Source organism: Staurois parvus, unplaced genomic scaffold (genome assembly GCF_062004578.1).
Source record: "Staurois parvus isolate SC_StPar_1 unplaced genomic scaffold, SC_StPar_1.0 ptg000365l, whole genome shotgun sequence".
NCBI classification, from domain to species: domain Eukaryota; kingdom Metazoa; phylum Chordata; class Amphibia; order Anura; family Ranidae; genus Staurois; species Staurois parvus.
The window spans coordinates 7,500,326-7,522,570 of NW_028318161.1; the positions used below are offsets into that span (position 1 = coordinate 7,500,326).

The following is a 22,245-nucleotide window of genomic DNA, read 5'->3' on the forward strand; positions in this document are numbered from 1 at the left end:
CCGTACGTTTTTCACACACAGGCTTCTTTTTTTGTATGCGTTATAATAATGGAAGGGACAGTGTCTAGTGTAAGGGTACCTGATTCTGTTACGTGACAGGTTCAGCTCACGAAGTCGGCTCTGTTTCTCCAGTTTCTCAATTTTCTCTATGAGGTTACAGCTAAGATTCAAGATTTCCAACTTCTCACATTTCTCCAGGTTTTCTATGTACTGAACACAACACAGAACTGTCAGTCAGTTAAAAAACAAAAACAACACAACCCCCACCTCACCCCATGGGTAACTATACTTTCCACAGCCAGCACGTCTGCACACACTATGACACATCCCTGACTCTGGCCTGTTCATTGGACTACCAGAGAACACAGACACACTGGTTACACCCAAGTACCACCACCTCTTTTCCATTCAGCTTTAATGGAATACATAAATGGAAGAATTAAATAGCACAGAGTATACAACTAAGATACAGAGAAAAGGCTGTGCTTTGAACTGCCTGTGTGGGGCCAAAGGCATCCTATGTATTCAGGACGAGGTCTCTAAAGGTAAGTGCATACTTTAAAACTGAGGGTGGTGGGGGTCAGGGTCCACATAAGATAGAGCACAGTGAATAACATCCAGCCCAAGACCTTCCCCATCATCACACAAGAGTAACTGCTCGCTCCCAACCACCAAACATTATCTGCCTACTGCAACATTATCTGCCTACTGCTACTACGCATTTCTTTAAAAATGTTTTTACGATGCCTGTTAGCAGTTCTCCACAAAGCAGATCAGGCCTAGATTCTAAGGAAAGTAACATTGCCTTTATTTTTTGGCATGCAAACTGTACTAAAGCTTTTAGTGATCTGAAGGCCTCAGGAACAATTTGACCTGAATATGAATGTTAGCTACACTGACTCTGACCTAGAACAACCAACTAGATCTATCTGAAGAAAATTATTCACAGCTAATGAACCTTTTCCTTTTCTACAAGAGCCAACGAAACAACTCTTTATTATATTCCACAATGTTCTCAAATATTTCCATGATGGAGTGACTTTTGGTTCTTCCCCAACTCTTTAACTTAGTCCTCACTGTCATTATTCAAATTTAAAAGTCCAGCTGAATCCCTTGTACATGTTACTGAATGTTCCACATGTAACTGGGTTTATTGTGTGAAGAAAACTACCTTGAATTTCTTGCCTCCTTCCTTTGATAGAGAGAAATTTAGGGCTGTGACAAATGAGAAATTTTCTTGTTTTGACAATTTCTGAATAAGGTTTTCAGTTATGTAGCGAATTCCAGATTCATTACCTTATCAACAGAAAAAAACAAAAAAGGTTAGTACTTAGAATGCAGGTGGTATGTTTGTGTATACCTCTAAGTTTTTTACTTATTAAGCATAGAGTAATATTATATTTATACAACATACAGCGGTGTAAAAAAAAAAAAAAAAAAAAAAAAAAGACTCTTATGCTGATTACCACAGCAGACCATCAATGTAATGATGCCAACTGCCATATTTTGGAAGTGCCTCTATAAGGGTCCTGCAGCACCCCAGTGTTAGGCTGACCATATACAGTCATGGCCAAAAATATTGGCACCCCTGCATTTCTGTCAGATAATGCACAACTTTGCCCAGAAAATTGTTGCAATTAAAATTGTTTAGGCATTGTTTAAAATTGTTTATTTCTTTTGTTTGTATTGATACAAAAACGTAGAGAAACAAAACCAAATCTGACCTATTCCACACGAACCTCCAAAAATTAACTGGACAAAATTACTGGCACCTTCTCAAAATCGAACAAAATAATTGCATTCCAAGTTTGTGACGCTCCTGTAATTTGTAATAAAACTTACCTGTATCAATTAACAGGTGCTGACAATATAGAAATCACACCGGCAACCAGTTAAAAGGATGAAAAATTGACTCAACCATTCTGTTGTGTGTCTCTGTGTGCTACATGGAGCATGGAGAAGGGAAAGAGCAGAAAAAAATTTGTCTGTGGGTTTAAAAAAAAAAATTGTGGAAAAGCATGGACAATCTCAAGGTTACCATCTCCAGAGATCTTAATGTTCCTGTGTCCACCGTATGCAACATTGTCAAGACGTTTACAGCCCATGACACTGTAGCTAATCTCCCTGGACATGGACGAAAGAGAAAAACTAACCAAAGAAGGATTGTTCGAATGGTGGCTAAAGACCCTCGATCAACTTCTAGACAAATTCAAGTTGACCTTCAGGCACAGGGTACAACTGTGTCGGCTTGCACTATACGTCACCATCGGAATGAAAAGAGACTATGGTAGGAGACCCAGGAGGACCTCGCTGCTGACACAAACATAAAAAAAGCCATAAAAGGAGTTTGCCAAAACTTACCTGAGGAAGCAAAAATCCTTTTGTGAGAATGTGCTGTGGACAGATGAAACAAAATGACAGCTTTTTGGTAAAGCCCATCATTCTACTGTTTTCAGAAAAAGCAATGAAGCCTTAAAAGAAAAGAATACAATCCCTACAGTCAAATATGGTGGAGGTTCACTGATGTTTTGGGGTTGCTTTGCTGCTTCAGGCACTGGATGTCTTGACCGTGTGCATGGCATTATGAAATCCAAAGACTAGCAAAGAATTCTGAGGTGTAAAAGGAGGGCTCAGTGTCAGAAAGTTGGGTCTCTGTCAAGGTCATGGGTCTTACTGCAGGACAATGACCCAAAGCACACATCAAAAAGCACCCAGAAATGGTTTCAGAGAAAGCACTAGAGAGTACTGAACTGGCCAGCAATGAGTCCAGATCTCAATCCCATAGAGTACCTGTGGAAAGATCTCAAAACAGCAGTTGGGAAAAGGAACTCTCCCAATCTGAGAGACCTGGAGTAGTTGGCAAAAAAAAAGTGTGGTCCAAAATTCCAGAAGAGAGGTGTAAGAAGCTTATTGATGGTTACAGGAAGTGATTGATTTCAGCTATTTTTTCCAAGGGGTGTGCTACCAAATATTAAATTGAGAATGCCAATAATTTTGTCCAGTCCATCTTTGGAATTTTGAGTGGAAAGCGTGAGATTTGGCTTTTTGCTTCTTTACTTTTTGTGTCATATCAATACAAACAAAACAAATAAACATGAGAATGCCTAAACATTTGTAATTGCAACAATTTTCTGGGCAAAGTGGTGCATTATCTGACAGAAATACAGGGGTGCCAATATTTTTGGCCATGACCGTATCACTGCATTTCACAGTGGCCTGAGTTTGTAACTGTAATTTTTTTCCCAAATGCACTTCCCTAAACTCTGAGTTCACTTTTGTTATAGAACTTTTTGGAATGAGCATTGACTGGATGACAGAAGTGTGTTTCAGGCAGGGACTAAAACATGCATGTTCCTTAGGTCACTACAAATACTTTTCTACCACTCATAAAAGATATCCTAAATGCTGCTGTGTTGGTAAACCCCTACAAACAATTGTTCTTTGTGTCTCAACATTGTTGGTGTCATGTTAGTTTGTGGCACTGGAGAATGGCAGACCACTGCTGTGGATCTAGCAAGTATTATACCTCCCATGTTCTTCTACCAACTTCCAGGTAGGAAATATGTTAATTAATGGTCCTGAATTCTAGTTCACTCCTTGTACATCTTCAAGATTGCCACCTTTGAAAACAAACTACTCCACCATGTGGCTCTGACTGAAAGAAGCCTATCTGGCAATGAAGACCATAACTTTTTTGTTTAATTTTGTTTTGCATCACACTAAGCTCATTCTCAGTCATCTGCTCCCAGGCTATTGAAGTGTAAATTTGAGTTGTTAACCAGCAACTTGTCTTTTACATGACACCCTGCTGTCAATTCAATTTTAAAAGAACTCCCTTCCAAAGCCCCTTCCGAATGATGCTATGGCCTTCAAAACAGCTATGTGGAATCAGAGCCACCCAAATAGAACAGTGGTATGTCAGAGTATCCAAAATACAGTTAATGGATAAACTTACCACAGGATTAAAAGGACAAACTGAAAAACACTTTCCAATGTGGTCTCCTTGGTTCCTATAAAAAGACTACATCTCTGCAGGTCATAATGCTTGCTAACTCATGTGGCTAAGAGGCTCATGGAGTCAGAGAAAAGGCACAGTGGGGTTCAGGAGAGAGTGGGGAATTCTGATGCCTTATAACCACCCCTTTACCCCACTTAGGTTTTCCTCAATGTACCCCCTTTTATTTCCATATATATTACTCATACCTTAGAATATTCGCCCCCCCCCCCCCCCCATCAATTGTACTAGAAAATGGAAAGGGTAGAACAGCAGTTGCCATCAAGTCATACGTACTGAAAGAAAACTTACTCAATGACTGTCCTGACATTAGTGTCTTACAATAGAAAGTATTTCTTTGAACTGATGTACGTGTTGATATAACTTCAATGCTACAGAGCTGCACTAAAGGAGCTGCTGCTCCAGATTTCTTTTAGGAGCGATTTACCACTCCGGCCGTTCTGCATTGCCGACTGTGTTAGTGTGTAGTGTGGTGTGCGATACAGCGCATCACACGGCTTCCTTTTTTTTGTGTTTGTATGTATGAGCTTTATTTGAAGTGCACTATTCAGCACGAATGGGACACATAGGGAACAATTGTTTCCTATGTGTACCTGCGGTGACAGACATTTTACCACGCGTTAAAACGTCTGTCAGTGCATAAAGTGTGAATTGGCCTTTAATATAGTTCTACAAAAAATTAGGGTCCATATCTGCTGCAGGAATGCATTGCTCTAGCCAATGAGTTTATATTTCATTTGATATATAACCAGTATACTTGCACAAGCTACCTTGGTTCATCTCATAATCTGATATTTCACTATCCTCAGTCATGTCCAAGCTGCGGCTAATGACCCCAGTCCTTAGATACGACGCAGGGTTTTGGGCTTTCATTGATAGAGATGAAGATCGTATATTCACACTTGAAAATGGCAACAAGGGACTTCTGGAGTTTTTCTTCATTGTTAGGATTTTCGCCAATCATAAATTGTGACCTGTAGAGAAAAAGTAAAGAGTGTGAATCTCTGAAATATTACCGTACCTCTTTGTTTCGTAACAACATTGTGATTTATTTTGTTTGTTGCCCGGATTCCCATAACCATGACGTATTTGGTCCCTCAACAGCTATAACCAACCTAACAGATTTTGTTGCCAGTTTACTACAAGCAGATGACACATAATACATAAAATGAAATGAGACATCTATGTACAAAAAAAATGGTCAGTTTTTGCAAATAAAATACATAAATGGCAGGAACTAAATAAAGACAATTTGCTGCAAAATGGAGCTCATCATCCATAGCAACCAGCCAGAAATGAAAAAAATACAACTGAATGGTGCAAAAACTTTCCTTTTGTTGGTACTCTCCAATAAATTTATTGCCATGACTTAAGCTTTTGGTAAACAGCTTCCTTTTTATGCATAAACCAGCCAGCTAGTAAGTACGCAATGGCTGCTCTCACTTCTGCCACCATAGGAAGCATGCATGGGTTCCCCACAACTTTTCCAGCCTGCACCTAACCTTTGCCTTCCATCAGATGGGCACAATGTCTGACTCAGCTGCAGCTGAAAGCATAAATAATACTTTAAAATTATCTACACCATAATCTTCCAGCGGAGAGTGTTACCAGTGTACATGATGAATAAAAGGGCAACATAAAGCATCAAGGCACAATACTTATACAAGAGGGGCAATATCACTTAGGTAGAAAAAGCACTTTTCTTTTATTCTGTCAAAAAAGTCAAAAAGGATTGCACTCAGAAAATTTTAGTAGAACATTTCAACTATGTTTATTTAAACTGACAGATATGGGGCTAAAATCCTCCATTAGCTGAATAAAAAAATAGAGTGCACCTGGACATCAAATTACAACTGGGTGACAGATGTGAACGATGTGCAGCTAGGTGAAACACCAGAAGACTCACCACGCAATGAGGATTGGTATCGTCTGAACAGAAAAAAAAAAATAGTGTGAACACAGAGTTAATAACCAGAAGGAAACAAGTGCTGACTAATGCCCACTTCCTTCCTCTTCTCAGTATACGATTCTCTCTATATGATGCATTCATTTACACAGTGTCTAATCTGTTTATTAATTGGATCACTTTTGCAACTTATGGTTTAGAAGAGTTGAAAGACACTCCACTCCCCCATAGTATGCACACACAAGTGCTGTCTTAGCAAGTGACTGAATTTCTGTCATATTAATAAAAGCAATAACAGTATAAGCACCAGACATATTAATAATATTACTACAATCCGGACACTGTGTTGGTGTGTACATATACAACGTATTATGCAAGTAATACATTAAAAACAACTAGCATAAGCCTGACTAATGATTAACCACTTGCCTACTGGGCACTTTCACCTCCTTTCTGCCCAGGCCAATTTTCAGCTTTCAGTGCTGTCACACTTATTTTTTTGAGATATATACAGCTTTCTTTTGGTGATATTTAATCACTACTGGGTTTTTATTTTTTGCTAAACAAACAAAAAGAGACCAAAAATGTTGAAAAATAATTTTTTTCTTAGTTTCTGTTATACAATTTTGCAAGCAGGTAATTTTTCACCTTCACTGATGTGCGCTGATGAGGCTGCACTGATGGGCACTGACAAGGCTGCACTGATGGGCAACACTGAAGGTCATTGATGGACACTGATTGGCAGCATTGATGGACACTGTTGGGGCTGGGAGCTGCACTGGACTGCCTCTGATCTTTTAAATACATTTGCCGATTACCGACTCTCCGCTAACAATAACCGATAACCAGCAACTGTATTTACATTGTGATCAGCTGTGTCATTGGACACAGATGATCAGGTGGTAAAAGGGCGCTGTGATTGGCCCTTTAACATGTCATGTGACACAGTGCTTGATTCATTTCAACCCTACTAGAGCTCCCTTGCTAGACCTGCAGATTTGGGCGACAACTGCCTCCCTTACTGAGGTGTGGCGATGGAAGAATCCCATTGCACACAGTTATTCCCATCTAAGACACACAGTTCCTCATCGCGGCTCGATTTGGCATTTGCCAACGCTTCCCTATTACAAATTATCTACCAAGCAAATTATTTATCAGGGGGGGCCTGTCTGATCACACCCCTCTATCCATTACCCTTGGCTTCCCATCCAGAGGCAGGGGAGGTGCATGGCGATTGAGCCCAGGCTGGTTAGAAGTGGAGTCTGTCTGCTCAGGTGGTTCCTGCTTTTGATTGGTATTGGGATTACAACTTAACATCCACATCCTTTCCAGTTGTCTGGGATGCATTTAAGGCATATATGAGGAGCCAGTATGTCTCTGCTATCAAGAGTGCTTGTAACGACTTCAATTCTATGTTGCAGAGCTTGCAGAAGGAGGAGCAATCCTGTGATGCTGCTCATGCCTCTTCTCCATCAGATAATACTTACCGTATTTTCCGGCGTATAAGACGACTTTTTGACCCTTGAAAATCTTCTCAAAAGTCGGGGGTCGTCTTATACGCCGGTATACGGCATGATGACACTTTTTAGGGGGGCGGTGCGGTGCCGCCGCCGCACCCCTCTTCCAACAGAAGTGAAACTAAGTACAGGGGTGGGCAGGGGCTTCTGTTTCTTACCTGGCTCCGGTCCCACGACGATCCGGTCCAGGAAGCGCAGCTGCTCCTTCCTTCAGTTCGGCCACTGGATGTTCGTGCGGCTGCTCGGCTCCGCCTCCTCACCGGTGATTGGCCTCCAGAACTGTAGCTCGGGAAAGGCACACAGGCGGCCAATCACCGGGGAGGAGGCGGAGCCGAGCGGCCCCGCGAAAATCAAGTGAAGGTAAGTGTGCCGTGCACAGGTGCTGCTGCAACCATATATGCTTGCTGCAGCAGCACCATACTGAACAGGGGTCAGCAAGTGTCAGTGGGAGGAATAGTGCCCCATCATTGGTGTCACTGATACCAATGATGGGGCATTATTCCTCCCACTGACACTGACGATGGGGCACTTCCCCCCCCCCCCACTGACACCAACGATGGGACACTATTCCCCCTCCACTGACACCAACGATGGGGCACTATTCCACCCCCCACTGACACCAATGATGGGGCACTATTCCTCCCACTGACACCAATGATGGGACACTATTCCCCCCACTGACACCAATGATGGGGCACTATTCCTCCCACTGACGCCAATGATGGGGCGCTATTCCTCCCACTGACGCCAATGATGGGGTGCTATTCCTCCCACTGACGCCAATGATGGGGTGCTATTCCTCCCACTGACACCAATGATGGGACACTATTCCTCCAACTGACACCAATGATGGGGTGCTATTCCTCCCACTGACACCAATGATGGGGTGCTATTCCTCCCACTGACACCAATGATAGGACGCTATTCCTCCCACTGACACCAATGATGGGGTGCTATTCCTCCCACTGACACCAATGATGGGGTGCTATTCCTCCCACTGACACCAATGATGGGGTGCTATTCCTCCCACTGATACTAATGATGGGGCACGATTCTTCCCACTGGTGTGCATTGGAAGAGGGGTAGTCTTATACGGCGAGTATAGCCCAAACACTACATTTTAACAGGAAAAGTAGGGGGGTCGTCTTATACGCCCAGTCGTCTTATACGCCGGAAAATACGGTATGTGGAACTCTTGGAAGCCCCCCGTAAACTAGCTATACATTTCACGGAGCTGACGCAGACTTCCTGGGTTAAGAGGGCTGAGTCTTTGTTTGACCAAGGTGACAAGAATGGGAAATTGTTGGCTCCATTGGTTGCAGAACAGAAGGCTCAGACTAATGTACCCTGCATCAGGAACTTACAAGGGATTCTAGTTACCTCTCTTTCTGATATTCTGAGCACTTTGTAAGTGTTTATAAAGCTTTATATGCCCCACATACTTCCTACAATGAGGGAGATCTAGAGCAGATGTTTAGAACACTCCCCATACCCTCTTTATCGGTAGCAGATAGAGACAGCATGGAAGTAGATATTTTGAGGGAGGAATTAGAGCTAGCCATTAGGAGTTTCCCTCTCCACAAATCACCTGGGCCGGATGGGTTCTCTATTGAATGGTACAAACTACACATGGAAACCATTATTCCTAGGCTTAGATCCCCATATCATTACTGTTTGGACAATCGAGTGCTACCCTCCTCTTTGTTTGAGGCCCATGTAGTATTGCTGCCAAAACCGGGCAAGGATCCCTTGGAGTGCTCCTCTTATCGACCTATTGCCCTCCTGAATCAGGATTTGAAAATCCTTTTTAAAATTTTGGCCAATAGGTTATCCAAAGTACTTACCACTCTGGTGGATGCTGATCAAGCAAGGTTCATTCCTGTAGAATCCACTGACACCAAGTTGAGAAGTCTGTTCACAAACCTGCAGCTGGAGCATACCACTTGGGGGGTCGTGGGTAGTATTTTCCCTAGATATGGAGAAAGCCTACAACTGGATTGGACGTCTATGGCCACTGTATTATGCCATATGGGGTTCGGGCCACGGTTTTTAACATGGATTACTTTGTTGTACAGTAGTCCAGTTGCAGCTCTTTGTATAGACACGGCGGTCTCCTCTTTTTTCTCAGTGGGCAGAGGTACACAGCAGGGGTGCCCCCGTCTCCTTTTCTTTTTGCGCTTATGATGGAGTCAATAGCTATAGCTCTGCGGGCATCTCCAGTGGTGAAAGCTCGAGGTGGGAGGTCTCCTTTAATGTATGGCTCTATACGCTGATGTTTTGTTACTTTTTCTACAGGGCCCAGGGCTATTTTTTCATGCGTTTTTTAAAATTTTGGCTAATTGTGCCAAGTTTTCGGGCCTTAGGGTCAATTGGGCAAAGTATAGCATTGTGCCAGTTGACGCTTGAGCTGAGGTATATGCTGACCCAGACATCCTGCTCCTTTGGGTATCTAAATTTACTTATCTTGGGTTTCAAATCTCTCCTAGGGTTGGTGATTACCTGCAACTAAATTTACTACCTCTGCTCCCTATAGTTAAACGTAGGTTTGAACCATGGCGACATTTACCGTTATCCTTGATAGAGTAAACCTCCTAAAAATGAAGACACGGTCTTTTTGTATTTTCTTAGAAACTCACCAGTTTGAGTACCACAGGCATTCTTTAAACAAGTGGACAGTCATTTTAGTTCCGTTTTGTGCCCCTCTTCACACCCTAGGATACGTATACATAACTTACAGGAACCATCAGGTCAGGGTGGGTTAGCACTGCCTGATCTTTATAAATATTTCTTAGCGGGTCAGATGGTCTTTGCCAGACGCTGTTTGCTTAGAGATGCTGAGGATGCCACCACACTTTTGAAAGATGCTATCCTGGGATCATACGAGAGTCTCTCCAATCTGTTACACAGGGGCCCCTAAGTGGCTCTTCCCTTGACAGGTTCTATGAGGGCAACTCTCCGGGGTTTGAGATAGAGTGCAAGCGATCATGCAACCTGAGGGGTTCTGCAACTTTCCATCTTCCCCATTGTGGTTCAACCCCTGGCTTCTCCATTTCAGTAACATACTGGATCCAATAATTTTGGCTAGAGTTGGGGTTAAACGGTTAGAGAACATAGTGGAAAGAGGGAAATTATGTACTTTTGATCATTTAAAATCAAACTTCAACCTACCAAACTGGTATTTGTTCTGATATCTTCAACTGCGGCATACTTTTGACAGCCAGTTTTGGTAGGCCACCTTGGTCATTCAATCTTCTAGTTTAGAGCAACTTCTAGGTGATGAATCTACAACTAAGCCAATGTCAGTATATAAGGAATTGTTTGTGACTTGTCCTAAATCTAGTGCTAAATGTAAAGAGACTTGGATGGCCCTTATTCCTAATTATCAGGGAGATGATTGGGATGTGTGTGGGAGGTACAGTTCAAAGCACTAGTTTTGGCTAGAGATCATTGTAGCAATCGTGCACACAGAGATGGATGCGAACCTCCATTTTGGCAAAGGCCTCCATCTTCTATCATTTTTTATTCCCAAATCAGCTCCTCCGCATCCCCCCTCCCTCTCTGTTGAGTGACACATGGTCCCTGGATGCTGAGTTCAAAAAGACATCAAGGCCCAGCGGGAGAGCTCATGGCTATAAACCCCAATTAGCCTGGCCCGAATATGTCTGCGAGACTCTGCTTGGAAAAGGATCGTAACACCATAAACCAATCCCTCGCTGAGCTTCAAAGAGATTCCAGATAAGCCATAAAGCAGACATCACATTCAAAATCCACTTTCCCCTATGATTACATATCTCGGAATATGAAAGACTTACATAAAAACCAGGCATATATTCAGACCAGTCACTTTAATACAAGTCGTCTGATATATTACACCCCCTAGCTGACACAAACAGGAGAGCAGAAATTATATTTCCTTTACCATCCCAGCAGGTATGTCATATTTCATATCTAGACGTTCAGCAGATGATTCTGCGTATTAATCTACCCGTGGATAGAATGTTACATGTACCTAGGAAAAGTTATTGACCACAGTATAATCTGTGTGGTCATAGCCTGAGCTCCCTGCCTACAATACCCCTCCCCAAATGAGGCGATTGGTTCTCTGCTTTAAGGAGACACCCTGCTGAGTACCTACAAAAAGGCTGTTATGCTTGGAGCTAAACTAAGCTAAGCTGAGTTGAGCTAAGCTGAAGATTCTCCCTTTTAACATCGGACCCAACTTTGGGAGACGGCCCTTTTGCTCTGAAACTTGAACGTGGCTTAAACCAGGACGTTTGGCAGGTACTTTATCTCTCTAAATTCCTTTCTGTTATCTCTTTGCTGTGTTATTGCTCTCTGTATATTTTTATATATATATATATATATATATTGGCTACATCTCTTTCTGTAAATATTTTTATTGCATCCTTTTGACCTTTTAGTAATAAATCTTACTTTCTGAAAGTGTTGAACTGTTTCTAAAGCTCTTTAATGCAAATTAAGAACCCCTGTCTCTGAAGAGTGCTACTGTGTGTGTTTAAACCTCTGTATACCCTGCCTGCGGTGACAGTGATATACAGACGATTATTCAACATCACAGTGTTATTGCTGAGTTTCCTCTTTTTCTACAAAAAGGAGGTGGTGGCAGTGTGAAGGGTTAATTGCGTAATTACCTGACCCAGTAATAATCGCTCCCAGGCTGCAAGTATACAGATTGTGGTCCATTAGCTGGAAAATCTTTGTGCAGGGTGCAGCTGGGCGTGGCATTGTTACTCACGTGACAGCGCGGTTTTAGATTGGCTAGTCCTTCGGTCAAGAGTTTGGTGAGAAGGGCTGGGGTCTGACGCCGCAATCGTCACAATTGTCTCATCCAATTTATACTCCGACTAAGTTAGCAGAGTTTTGGAGGTGTATGTCATCACCTGCAGACTTCGATCATATTTTTTGGTGCTGTCCAATAATACAGAATTTCTGGTTGGCAGTAACTTGCACTATACAGGAGCTTACGCTTCCACAGGTCCCATTAACAATGTTGGTGTGCCTCCTGGGGCTGGTCAAGGAAATAGCGCCACATAAAACACAGAGGACATTCTTGTCCATTACTTTATTCTATGCCCGCAAATCTATATTACTCTATTAGAAAAAGCCTGAAGCTCCATCTCTGTCGTTTTGGAAGGGTGTCATTAATAAATCTTTGCTCTTGTACAAGGCCACATACTTACATATGCCCACAGAAATTTGATAAGGTTTGTCAGTGCTGGTTGGCAGACACGTCTACTGCAGGATGAGACTTCCCATTGCTGTTCTGAGGTTAGAATCCTATTGGGGTTACACTCCGGTCATATAATCTTCAGATGGAAGGGTACCCTGTGGCTTATATAGGCAATAATCCTTAGATTGTGTTTCTTTATTTTTTCTTGTTCCACAGCAGACTGTTTATGTTATTGGTGGTTGCACGGGGAAGAGGGGGGGTCATAAATAGGCCAGGTTTTGGACCCTGGTTTTTCTTTGTATGTTTTTGTATTATACAACCAAGAAAACAATAAACAGTTTTTTCCCCCCAAAAAAAATGATGGGCTGCGAGCGCAAATACTCAAGTGAATTTTTAGGTATGGGATGGTCCTACATTGCAACTGTCCAAGATTGGAGCTTAAAAGTCTCTTGTTTGATCCAGGGGAAAGACCCTGCTTTGTCAAAGGATCTCCGAGAGTGTTACTCTATCTTCTATTTTCTACTCCTTTCTATTATTTTCTTTGCAACTTTTCTCTTTTAGGGCTGGTTCCAACCAGAATGCAGTGAAGGAAAGGAGTGTTCTGAGCATGTTTTCAGCACTGCATTTAAAACACACTACCTTTGCAATCTGCTGCAGATGCCAATACAATGTGAACGGCACCCCGAATGCAGTTTGGAGGAGCAGTGCATTTGTGGGCGTTGGATTGCAGGGTACTGCGGAGCATTTTACAAAAGTAGTGCATGCACTACTTTTTGTGTGTTTATAAATGTGTCTAATGCTCTCTTGCCTCTGAAGCTTGATAGAAGGAAGGCAGCGGGACGGGGGGGGGGGGGGGGGGGGAGCAATATACATTAGAATGGCCCAGTGTCCCCCCATTCAGTGTATACAGGATATAATACATTAGAAGGACTCAGTGTCCCCCAGTCAGTGTATACAGGATATAATACATTAGAAGGACTCAGTGTCCCCCCGGTCAGTGTATACAGGATATAATACATTAGAAGTCTCAGTGTCCCCCCAGTCAGTGTAGACAGGATATAATACATTACAAGGGCTCAGTGTCCCCCCAGTCAGTGTATACAGGATATAATACATTAGAAGGGCTCAGTGTCCCCTCAGTCAGTGTATACAGGATATAATACATTAGAAAGGCTCAGTGACCCCCCAGTGTATATAGGATATATACACATTAGAAGGCTCAGTGTCCCCCGGTCAGTGTATACAGGATATAATACATTAGAAGGCTCAGTGTCCCCCGGTCAGTGTATACAGGATATAATACATTAGAAGTCTCAGTGTCCCCCCAGTCAGTGTATACAGGATATAATACATTAGAAGGGCTCAGTGTCCCCCCAGTCAGTGTATACAGGATATAATACATTAGAAGGCTCAGTGTCCCCCAGTCAGTGTATACAGGATATAATACATTAGAAGGCTCAGTGTCCCCCAGTCAGTGTATACAGGATATAATACATTAGAAGGCTCAGTGTCCCCCCGGTCAGTGTATACAGGATATAATACATTAGAAGGCTCAGTGTCCCCCCGGTCAGTGTATACAGGATATAATACATTAGAAGGCTCAGTGTCCCCCCGGTCAGTGTATACAGGATATAATACATTAGAAGTCTCAGTGTCCCCCCAGTCAGTGTAGACAGGATATAATACATTACAAGGGCTCAGTGACCCCCCAGTGTATACAGGATATATACACATTAGAAAGGCTCAGTGACCCCCCAGTGTATACAGGATATATACACATTAGAAGGCTCAGTGTCCCCCGGTCAGTGTATACAGGATATAATACATTAGAAGGCTCAGTGTCCCCCGGTCAGTGTATACAGGATATAATACATAAGAAGGCTCAGTGTCCCCCCAGTCAGTGTATACAGGATATAATACATTAGAAGGGCTCAGTGTCCCCCGGTCAGTGTATACAGGATATAATACATTAGAAGTCTCAGTGTCCCCCCAGTCAGTGTATACAGGATATAATACATTAGAAGGCTCAGTGTCCCCCCGGTCAGTGTATACAGGATATAATACATTAGAAGTCTCAGTGTCCCCCCAGTCAGTGTATACAGGATATAATACATTAGAAGTCTCAGTGTCCACCCAGTCAGTGTAAACAGGATATAATACATTAGAAGTCTCAGTGTCCACCCAGTCAGTGTATACAGGATATAATACATTAGAATGGCTCAGTGTCCCCCCAGTCAGTGTATACAGGATATAATACATTAGAAGGGCTCAGTATCCCCCCGGTCAGTGTATACAGTATATATACACATTAGAAGGGCTCAGTGTCCCCCCCGTCAGTGTATACAGGATATAATACATTAGAAGGGCTCAGTGTCCCCCCGGTCAGTGTATACAGGATATAATACATTAGAAGGGCTCAGTGTCCCCCCAGTCAGTGTATACAGTATATATACATTAGAAGGGTTCAGTGTCTCCCCCCAGTCAGTGTATACAGGATACATTAGAAGGGCTCAGTGTCCCCCCGGTCAGTGTGTACAGGATATATACATTAGAAGGCTCAGTGTCCCCCCAGTCAGTGTGTACAGGATATAATACATTAGAAGGCTCAGTGTCCCCCAGTCAGTGTATACAGGATATAATACATTAGAAGTCTCAGTGTCCACCCAGTCAGTGTATACAGGATATAATACATTAGAATGGCTCAGTGTCCCCCCAGTCAGTGTATACAGGATATAATACATTAGAAGGGCTCAGTGACCCCCAGTGTATACAGTATATATACACATTAGAAGGCTCAGTGTCCCCCCAGTCAGTGTATACAGGATATAATACATTAGAAGGCTCAGTGTCCCCCGGTCAGTGTATACAGGATATAATACATTAGAAGGGCTCAGTGTCCCCCCAGTCAGTGTATACAGGATATAATACATTAGAAGGACTCAGTGTCCCCCCCGTCAGTGTATACAGGATATAATACATTAGAAGTCTCAGTGTCCACCCAGTCAGTGTATACAGGATATAATACATTAGAAGGCTCAGTGTCCCCCGGTCAGTGTATACAGGATATAATACATTAGAAGGGCTCAGTGTCCCCCCAGTCAGTGTATACAGGATATAATACATTAGAAGGACTCAGTGTCCCCCCCGTCAGTGTATACAGGATATAATACATTAGAAGTCTCAGTGTCCACCCAGTCAGTGTATACAGGATATAATACATTAGAAGGGCTCAGTGTCCCCCCAGTCAGTGTATACAGGATATAATACATTAGAAGGGCTCAGTGACCCCCAGTGTATACAGTATATATACACATTAGAAGGCTCAGTGTCCCCCCAGTCAGTGTATACAGGATATAATACATTAGAAGGCTCAGTGTCCCCCGGTCAGTGTATACAGGATATAATACATTAGAAGGCTCAGTGTCCCCCCAGTCAGTGTATACAGGATATAATACATTAGAAGGGCTCAGTGTCCCCCCGGTCAGTGTATACAGTATATATACACATTAGAAGGGCTCAGTGTCCCCCCCCCCGTCAGTGTATACAGGATATAATACATTAGAAGAGCTCAGTGTCCCCCCAGTCAGTGTATACAGTATATATACATTAGAAGGGTTCAGTGTCCCCCCCCAGTCAGTGTATACAGGATACATTAGAAGGGCTCAGTGTCCCCCCGGTCAGTGTATACAGGATATAATACATTAGAAGGGCTCAGTGTCCCCCCAGTCAGTGTGTACAGGATATAATACATTAGAAGGGCTCAGTGTCCCCCCAGTCAGTGTATACAGGATATAATACATTAGAAGTCTCAGTGTCCCCCCAGTCAGTGTATACAGGATATAATACATTAGAAGGGCTCAGTGTCCCCCGGTCAGTGTATACAGGATATAATACATTAGAAGTCTCAGTGTCCACCCAGTCAGTGTATACAGGATATAATACATTAGAAGGGCTCAGTGACCCCCAGTGTATACAGTATATATACACATTAGAAGGCTCAGTGTCCCCCCAGTCAGTGTATACAGGATATAATACATTAGAAGGGCTCAGTGTCCCCCCGGTCAGTGTATACAGGATATAATACATTAGAAGGGCTCAGTGTCCCCCCAGTCAGTGTATACAGTATATATACATTAGAAGGGTTTAGTGTCCCCCCCAGTCAGTGTATACAGGATACATTAGAAGGGCTCAGTGTCCCCCCGGTCAGTGTATACAGGATATAATACATTAGAAGGGCTCAGTGTCCCCCCAGCCAGTGTGTACAGGATATAATACATTAGAAGGGCTCAGTGTCCCCCCAGCCAGTGTGTACAGGATATAATACATTAGAAGGGCTCAGTGTCCCCCCAGTCAGTGTGTACAGGATATAATACATTAGAAGGGCTCAGTGTCCCCCCAGTCAGTGTATACAGGATATAATACATTAGAAGGGCTCAGTGTCCCCCCAGTCAGTGTATACAGTATATATACATTAGAAGGGCTCAGTGTCCCCCCGGTCAGTGTATACAGGATATAATACATTAGAAGGCTCAGTGTCCCCCCAGTCAGTGTATACAGGATATAATACATTAGAAGGGCTCAGTGTCCCCCCGGTCAGTGTATACAGGATATAATACATTAGAAGGGCTCAGTGACCCCCAGTGTATACAGTATATATACACATTAGAAGGCTCAGTGTCCCCCCAGTCAGTGTATACAGGATATAATACATTAGAAGGCTCAGTGTCCCCCGGTCAGTGTATACAGGATATAATACATTAGAAGGCTCAGTGTCCCCCCAGTCAGTGTATACAGGATATAATACATTAGAAGGGCTCAGTGTCCCCCCAGTCAGTGTGTACAGGATATAATACATTAGAAGGGCTCAGTGTCCCCCCAGTCAGTGTATACAGGATATAATACATTAGAAGGGCTCAGTGTCCCCCCAGTCAGTGTATACAGTATATATACATTAGAAGGGCTCAGTGTCCCCCCGGTCAGTGTATACAGGATATAATACATTAGAAGGCTCAGTGTCCCCCCAGTCAGTGTATACAGGATATAATACATTAGAAGGGCTCAGTGTCCCCCCGGTCAGTGTATACAGGATATAATACATTAGAAGGGCTCAGTGACCCCCAGTGTATACAGTATATATACACATTAGAAGGCTCAGTGTCCCCCCAGTCAGTGTATACAGGATATAATACATTAGAAGGCTCAGTGTCCCCCGGTCAGTGTATACAGGATATAATACATTAGAAGGCTCAGTGTCCCCCCAGTCAGTGTATACAGGATATAATACATTAGAAGGGCTCAGTGTCCCCCCGGTCAGTGTATACAGTATATATACACATTAGAAGGGCTCAGTGTCCCCCCCCCCGTCAGTGTATACAGGATATAATACATTAGAAGAGCTCAGTGTCCCCCCAGTCAGTGTATACAGTATATATACATTAGAAGGGTTCAGTGTCCCCCCCCAGTCAGTGTATACAGGATACATTAGAAGGGCTCAGTGTCCCCCCGGTCAGTGTATACAGGATATAATACATTAGAAGGGCTCAGTGTCCCCCCAGTCAGTGTGTACAGGATATAATACATTAGAAGGGCTCAGTGTCCCCCCAGTCAGTGTATACAGGATATAATACATTAGAAGTCTCAGTGTCCCCCCAGTCAGTGTATACAGGATATAATACATTAGAAGGGCTCAGTGTCCCCCGGTCAGTGTATACAGGATATAATACATTAGAAGTCTCAGTGTCCACCCAGTCAGTGTATACAGGATATAATACATTAGAAGGGCTCAGTGACCCCCAGTGTATACAGTATATATACACATTAGAAGGCTCAGTGTCCCCCCAGTCAGTGTATACAGTATATATACATTAGAAGGGTTTAGTGTCCCCCCCAGTCAGTGTATACAGGATACATTAGAAGGGCTCAGTGTCCCCCCGGTCAGTGTATACAGGATATAATACATTAGAAGGGCTCAGTGTCCCCCCAGCCAGTGTGTACAGGATATAATACATTAGAAGGGCTCAGTGTCCCCCCAGCCAGTGTGTACAGGATATAATACATTAGAAGGGCTCAGTGTCCCCCCAGTCAGTGTGTACAGGATATAATACATTAGAAGGGCTCAGTGTCCCCCCAGTCAGTGTATACAGGATATAATACATTAGAAGGGCTCAGTGTCCCCCCAGTCAGTGTATACAGTATATATACATTAGAAGGGCTCAGTGTCCCCCCGGTCAGTGTATACAGGATATAATACATTAGAAGGCTCAGTGTCCCCCCAGTCAGTGTATACAGGATATAATACATTAGAAGGGCTCAGTGTCCCCCCGGTCAGTGTATACAGGATATAATACATTAGAAGGCTCAGTGTCCCCCAGTCAGTGTATACAGGATATATACATTAGAAGGGCTCAGTGTCCCAACAGTCAGTGTATACAGGATATAATACATTAGAAGGGCTCAGTGTCCCCCCAGTCAGTGTATACAGGATATAATACATTAGAAGGGCTCAGTGTCCCCCAGTCAGTGTCTACAGGATATAATACATTAGAAGGCTCAGTGTCCCCCCAGTCAGTGTATACAGGATATAATACATTAGAAGGGCTCAGTGACCCCCCAGTGTATACAGGATATAATACATTAGAAGGGCTCAGTGTCCCCCCAGTCAGTGTATACAGGATATAATACATTAGAAGGGCTCAGTGTCCCCCGGTCAGTGTATACAGGATATAATACATTAGAAGGGCTCAGTGTCCCCCGGTCAGTGTATACAGTATACAATACATTAGAAGGCTCAGTGTCCCCCCAGTCAGTGTATACAGGATATAATACATTAGAAGGGCTCAGAGTCCCCCCCGTCAGTGTATACAGGATATAATACATTAGAAGGCTCAGTGTCCCCCCGGTCAGTGTATACAGGATATAATACATTAGAAGGGCTCAGAGTCCCCCCCGTCAGTGTATACAGTATATAATACATTAGAAGGGCTCAGTGTCCCCCCAGTCAGTGTATACAGGATATAATACATTAGAAGGGCTCAGTGTCCCCCCCGTCAGTGTATACAGGATATAATACATTAGAAGGCTCAGTGTCCCCCCAGTCAGTGTATACAGGATATAATACATTAGAAGGCTCAGTGTCCCCCCAGTCAGTGTATACAGTATATAATACATTAGAAGGCTCAGTGTCCCCCCAGTCAGTGTATACAGTATATAATACATTAGAAGGGCTCAGTGTCCCCCCAGTCAGTGTATACAGTATATAATACATTAGAAGGCTCAGTGTCCCCCCAGTCAGTGTATACAGGATATAATACATTAGAAGGGCTCAGAGTCCCCCCCGTCAGTGTATACAGGATATAATACATTAGAAGGCTCAGTGTCCCCCCGGTCAGTGTATACAGGATATAATACATTAGAAGGGCTCAGAGTCCCCCCCGTCAGTGTATACAGGATATAATACATTAGAAGGGCTCAGTGTCCCCCCGGTCAGTGTATACAGGATATAATACATTAGAAGGGCTCAGTGTCCCCCCAGTCAGTGTATACAGGATATAATACATTAGAAGGGCTCAGTGTCCCCCCAGTCAGTGTATACAGGATATAATACATTAGAAGGCTCAGTGTCCCCCCAGTCAGTGTATACAGTATATAATACATTAGAAGGCTCAGTGTCCCCCCAGTCAGTGTATACAGGATATAATACATTAGAAGGGCTCAGTGTCCCCCCAGTTAGTGTCTACAGGATATAATACATTAGAAGGCTCAGTGTCCCCCCAGTCAGTGTATACAGGATATAATACATTAGAAGGGCTCAGTGTCCCCCGGTCAGTGTATACAGGATATAATACATTAGAAGGGCTCAGTGTCCCCCCAGTCAGTGTATAGAGTATTATACATTAGAAGGGCTCAGTGTCCCCCGGTCAGTGTATACAGTATACAATACATTAGAAGGCTCAGTGTCCCCCCAGTCAGTGTATACAGGATATAATACATTAGAAGGGCTCAGAGTCCCCCCCGTCAGTGTATACAGGATATAATACATTAGAAGGCTCAGTGTCCCCCCGGTCAGTGTATACAGGATATAATACATTAGAAGGGCTCAGAGTCCCCCCCGTCAGTGTATACAGTATATAATACATTAGAAGGGCTCAGTGTCCCCCCAGTCAGTGTATACAGGATATAATACATTAGAAGGGCTCAGTGTCCCCCCCGTCAGTGTATACAGGATATAATACATTAGAAGGCTCAGTGTCCCCCCAGTCAGTGTATACAGGATATAATACATTAGAAGGCTCAGTGTCCCCCCAGTCAGTGTATACAGTATATAATACATTAGAAGGCTCAGTGTCCCCCCAGTCAGTGTATACAGTATATAATACATTAGAAGGCTCAGTGTCCCCCCAGTCAGTGTATACAGTATATAATACATTAGAAGGCTCAGTGTCCCCCCGGTCAGTGTATACAGGATATAATACATTAGAAGGGCTCAGTGTCCCCCCAGTCAGTGTATACAGGATATAATACATTAGAAGGCTCAGTGTCCCCCCAGTCAGTGTATACAGTATATAATACATTAGAAGGCTCAGTGTCCCCCCAGTCAGTGTATACAGGATATAATACATTAGAAGGCTCAGTGTCCCCCCGGTCAGTGTATACAGGATATAATACATTAGAAGGGCTCAGAGTCCCCCCCGTCAGTGTATACAGGATATAATACATTAGAAGGGCTCAGTGTCCCCCGGTCAGTGTATACAGGATATAATACATTAGAAGGCTCAGTGTCCCCCCAGTCAGTGTATACAGTATATAATACATTAGAAGGCTCAGTGTCCCCCCAGTCAGTGTATACAGGATATAATACATTAGAAGGGCTCAGTGTCCCCCGGTCAGTGTATACAGGATATAATACATTAGAAGGGCTCAGTGTCCCCCCAGTCAGTGTATACAGGATATAATACATTAGAAGGCTCAGTGTCCCCCGGTCAGTGTATACAGTATATAATACATTAGAAGGGCTCGGTGTCCCCCCAGTCAGTGTCTACAGGATATAATACATTAGAAGGGCTCGGTGTCCCCCCAGTCAGTGTATACAGGATATAATACATTAGAAGGGCTCAGTGTCCCCCCAGTCAGTGTCTACAGGATATAATACATTAGAAGGGCTCAGTGTCCCCCCAGTCAGTGTCTACAGGATATAATACATTAGAAGGGCTCAGTGTCCCCCCGGTCAGTGTATACAGGATATAATACATTAGAAGGGCTCGGTGTCCCCCCAGTCACTGTGTACAGAGTATAGCTCACCCTCAGTTTACAATCCCGGACATCAGGAGGTCTCGTTTAACTGCCAGCTCTCCGTGCCTCCTTGATGAGTTGGGCCGCCGGTTGCCATGGCGACGCGTTGTTTGGGTAGTTGCGGGCGGCCTACCCTTCTCCGCAGACTCTTCCTCCCGCAGAGGCGCACAAAAGCCGCAGCGGATGTCCCGGAAAAGAGGAGAGCGGTGGCTTGATACGATCAGAGCGGTACACGATAGAGTAATGAACTACTGGAAGCCGCGCAATTACCGGGCCATGGGCGCCGCCATATTGGAGAAGACAGCGCCTCAACTGTTTGACAGCCGGT

At 43.6% G+C, this 22,245-nt stretch overlaps 1 protein-coding gene across 1 annotated transcript in view; it reads right to left on the reverse strand.

Annotated features, from left to right (window-relative positions):
* The window catches only part of CNTRL (centriolin), a 192,376-nt gene extending 170,169 nt beyond the window's left edge, over positions 1 to 22,207 (reverse strand). The window contains exons 1-4 of the mRNA XM_089685257.1: positions 21,927 to 22,207; positions 4,786 to 4,989; positions 1,172 to 1,296; positions 80 to 210 (exon numbers count right to left, since the gene is read on the reverse strand). Coding sequence (XP_089541383.1) covers positions 80 to 210; positions 1,172 to 1,296; positions 4,786 to 4,957 — 428 coding nt within the window. The 5' untranslated portion in view covers positions 4,958 to 4,989; positions 21,927 to 22,207. The remainder of the gene's footprint in view (positions 1 to 79; positions 211 to 1,171; positions 1,297 to 4,785; positions 4,990 to 21,926) is intronic.
* Between the last annotated feature and the right edge of the window lie 38 nt (positions 22,208 to 22,245).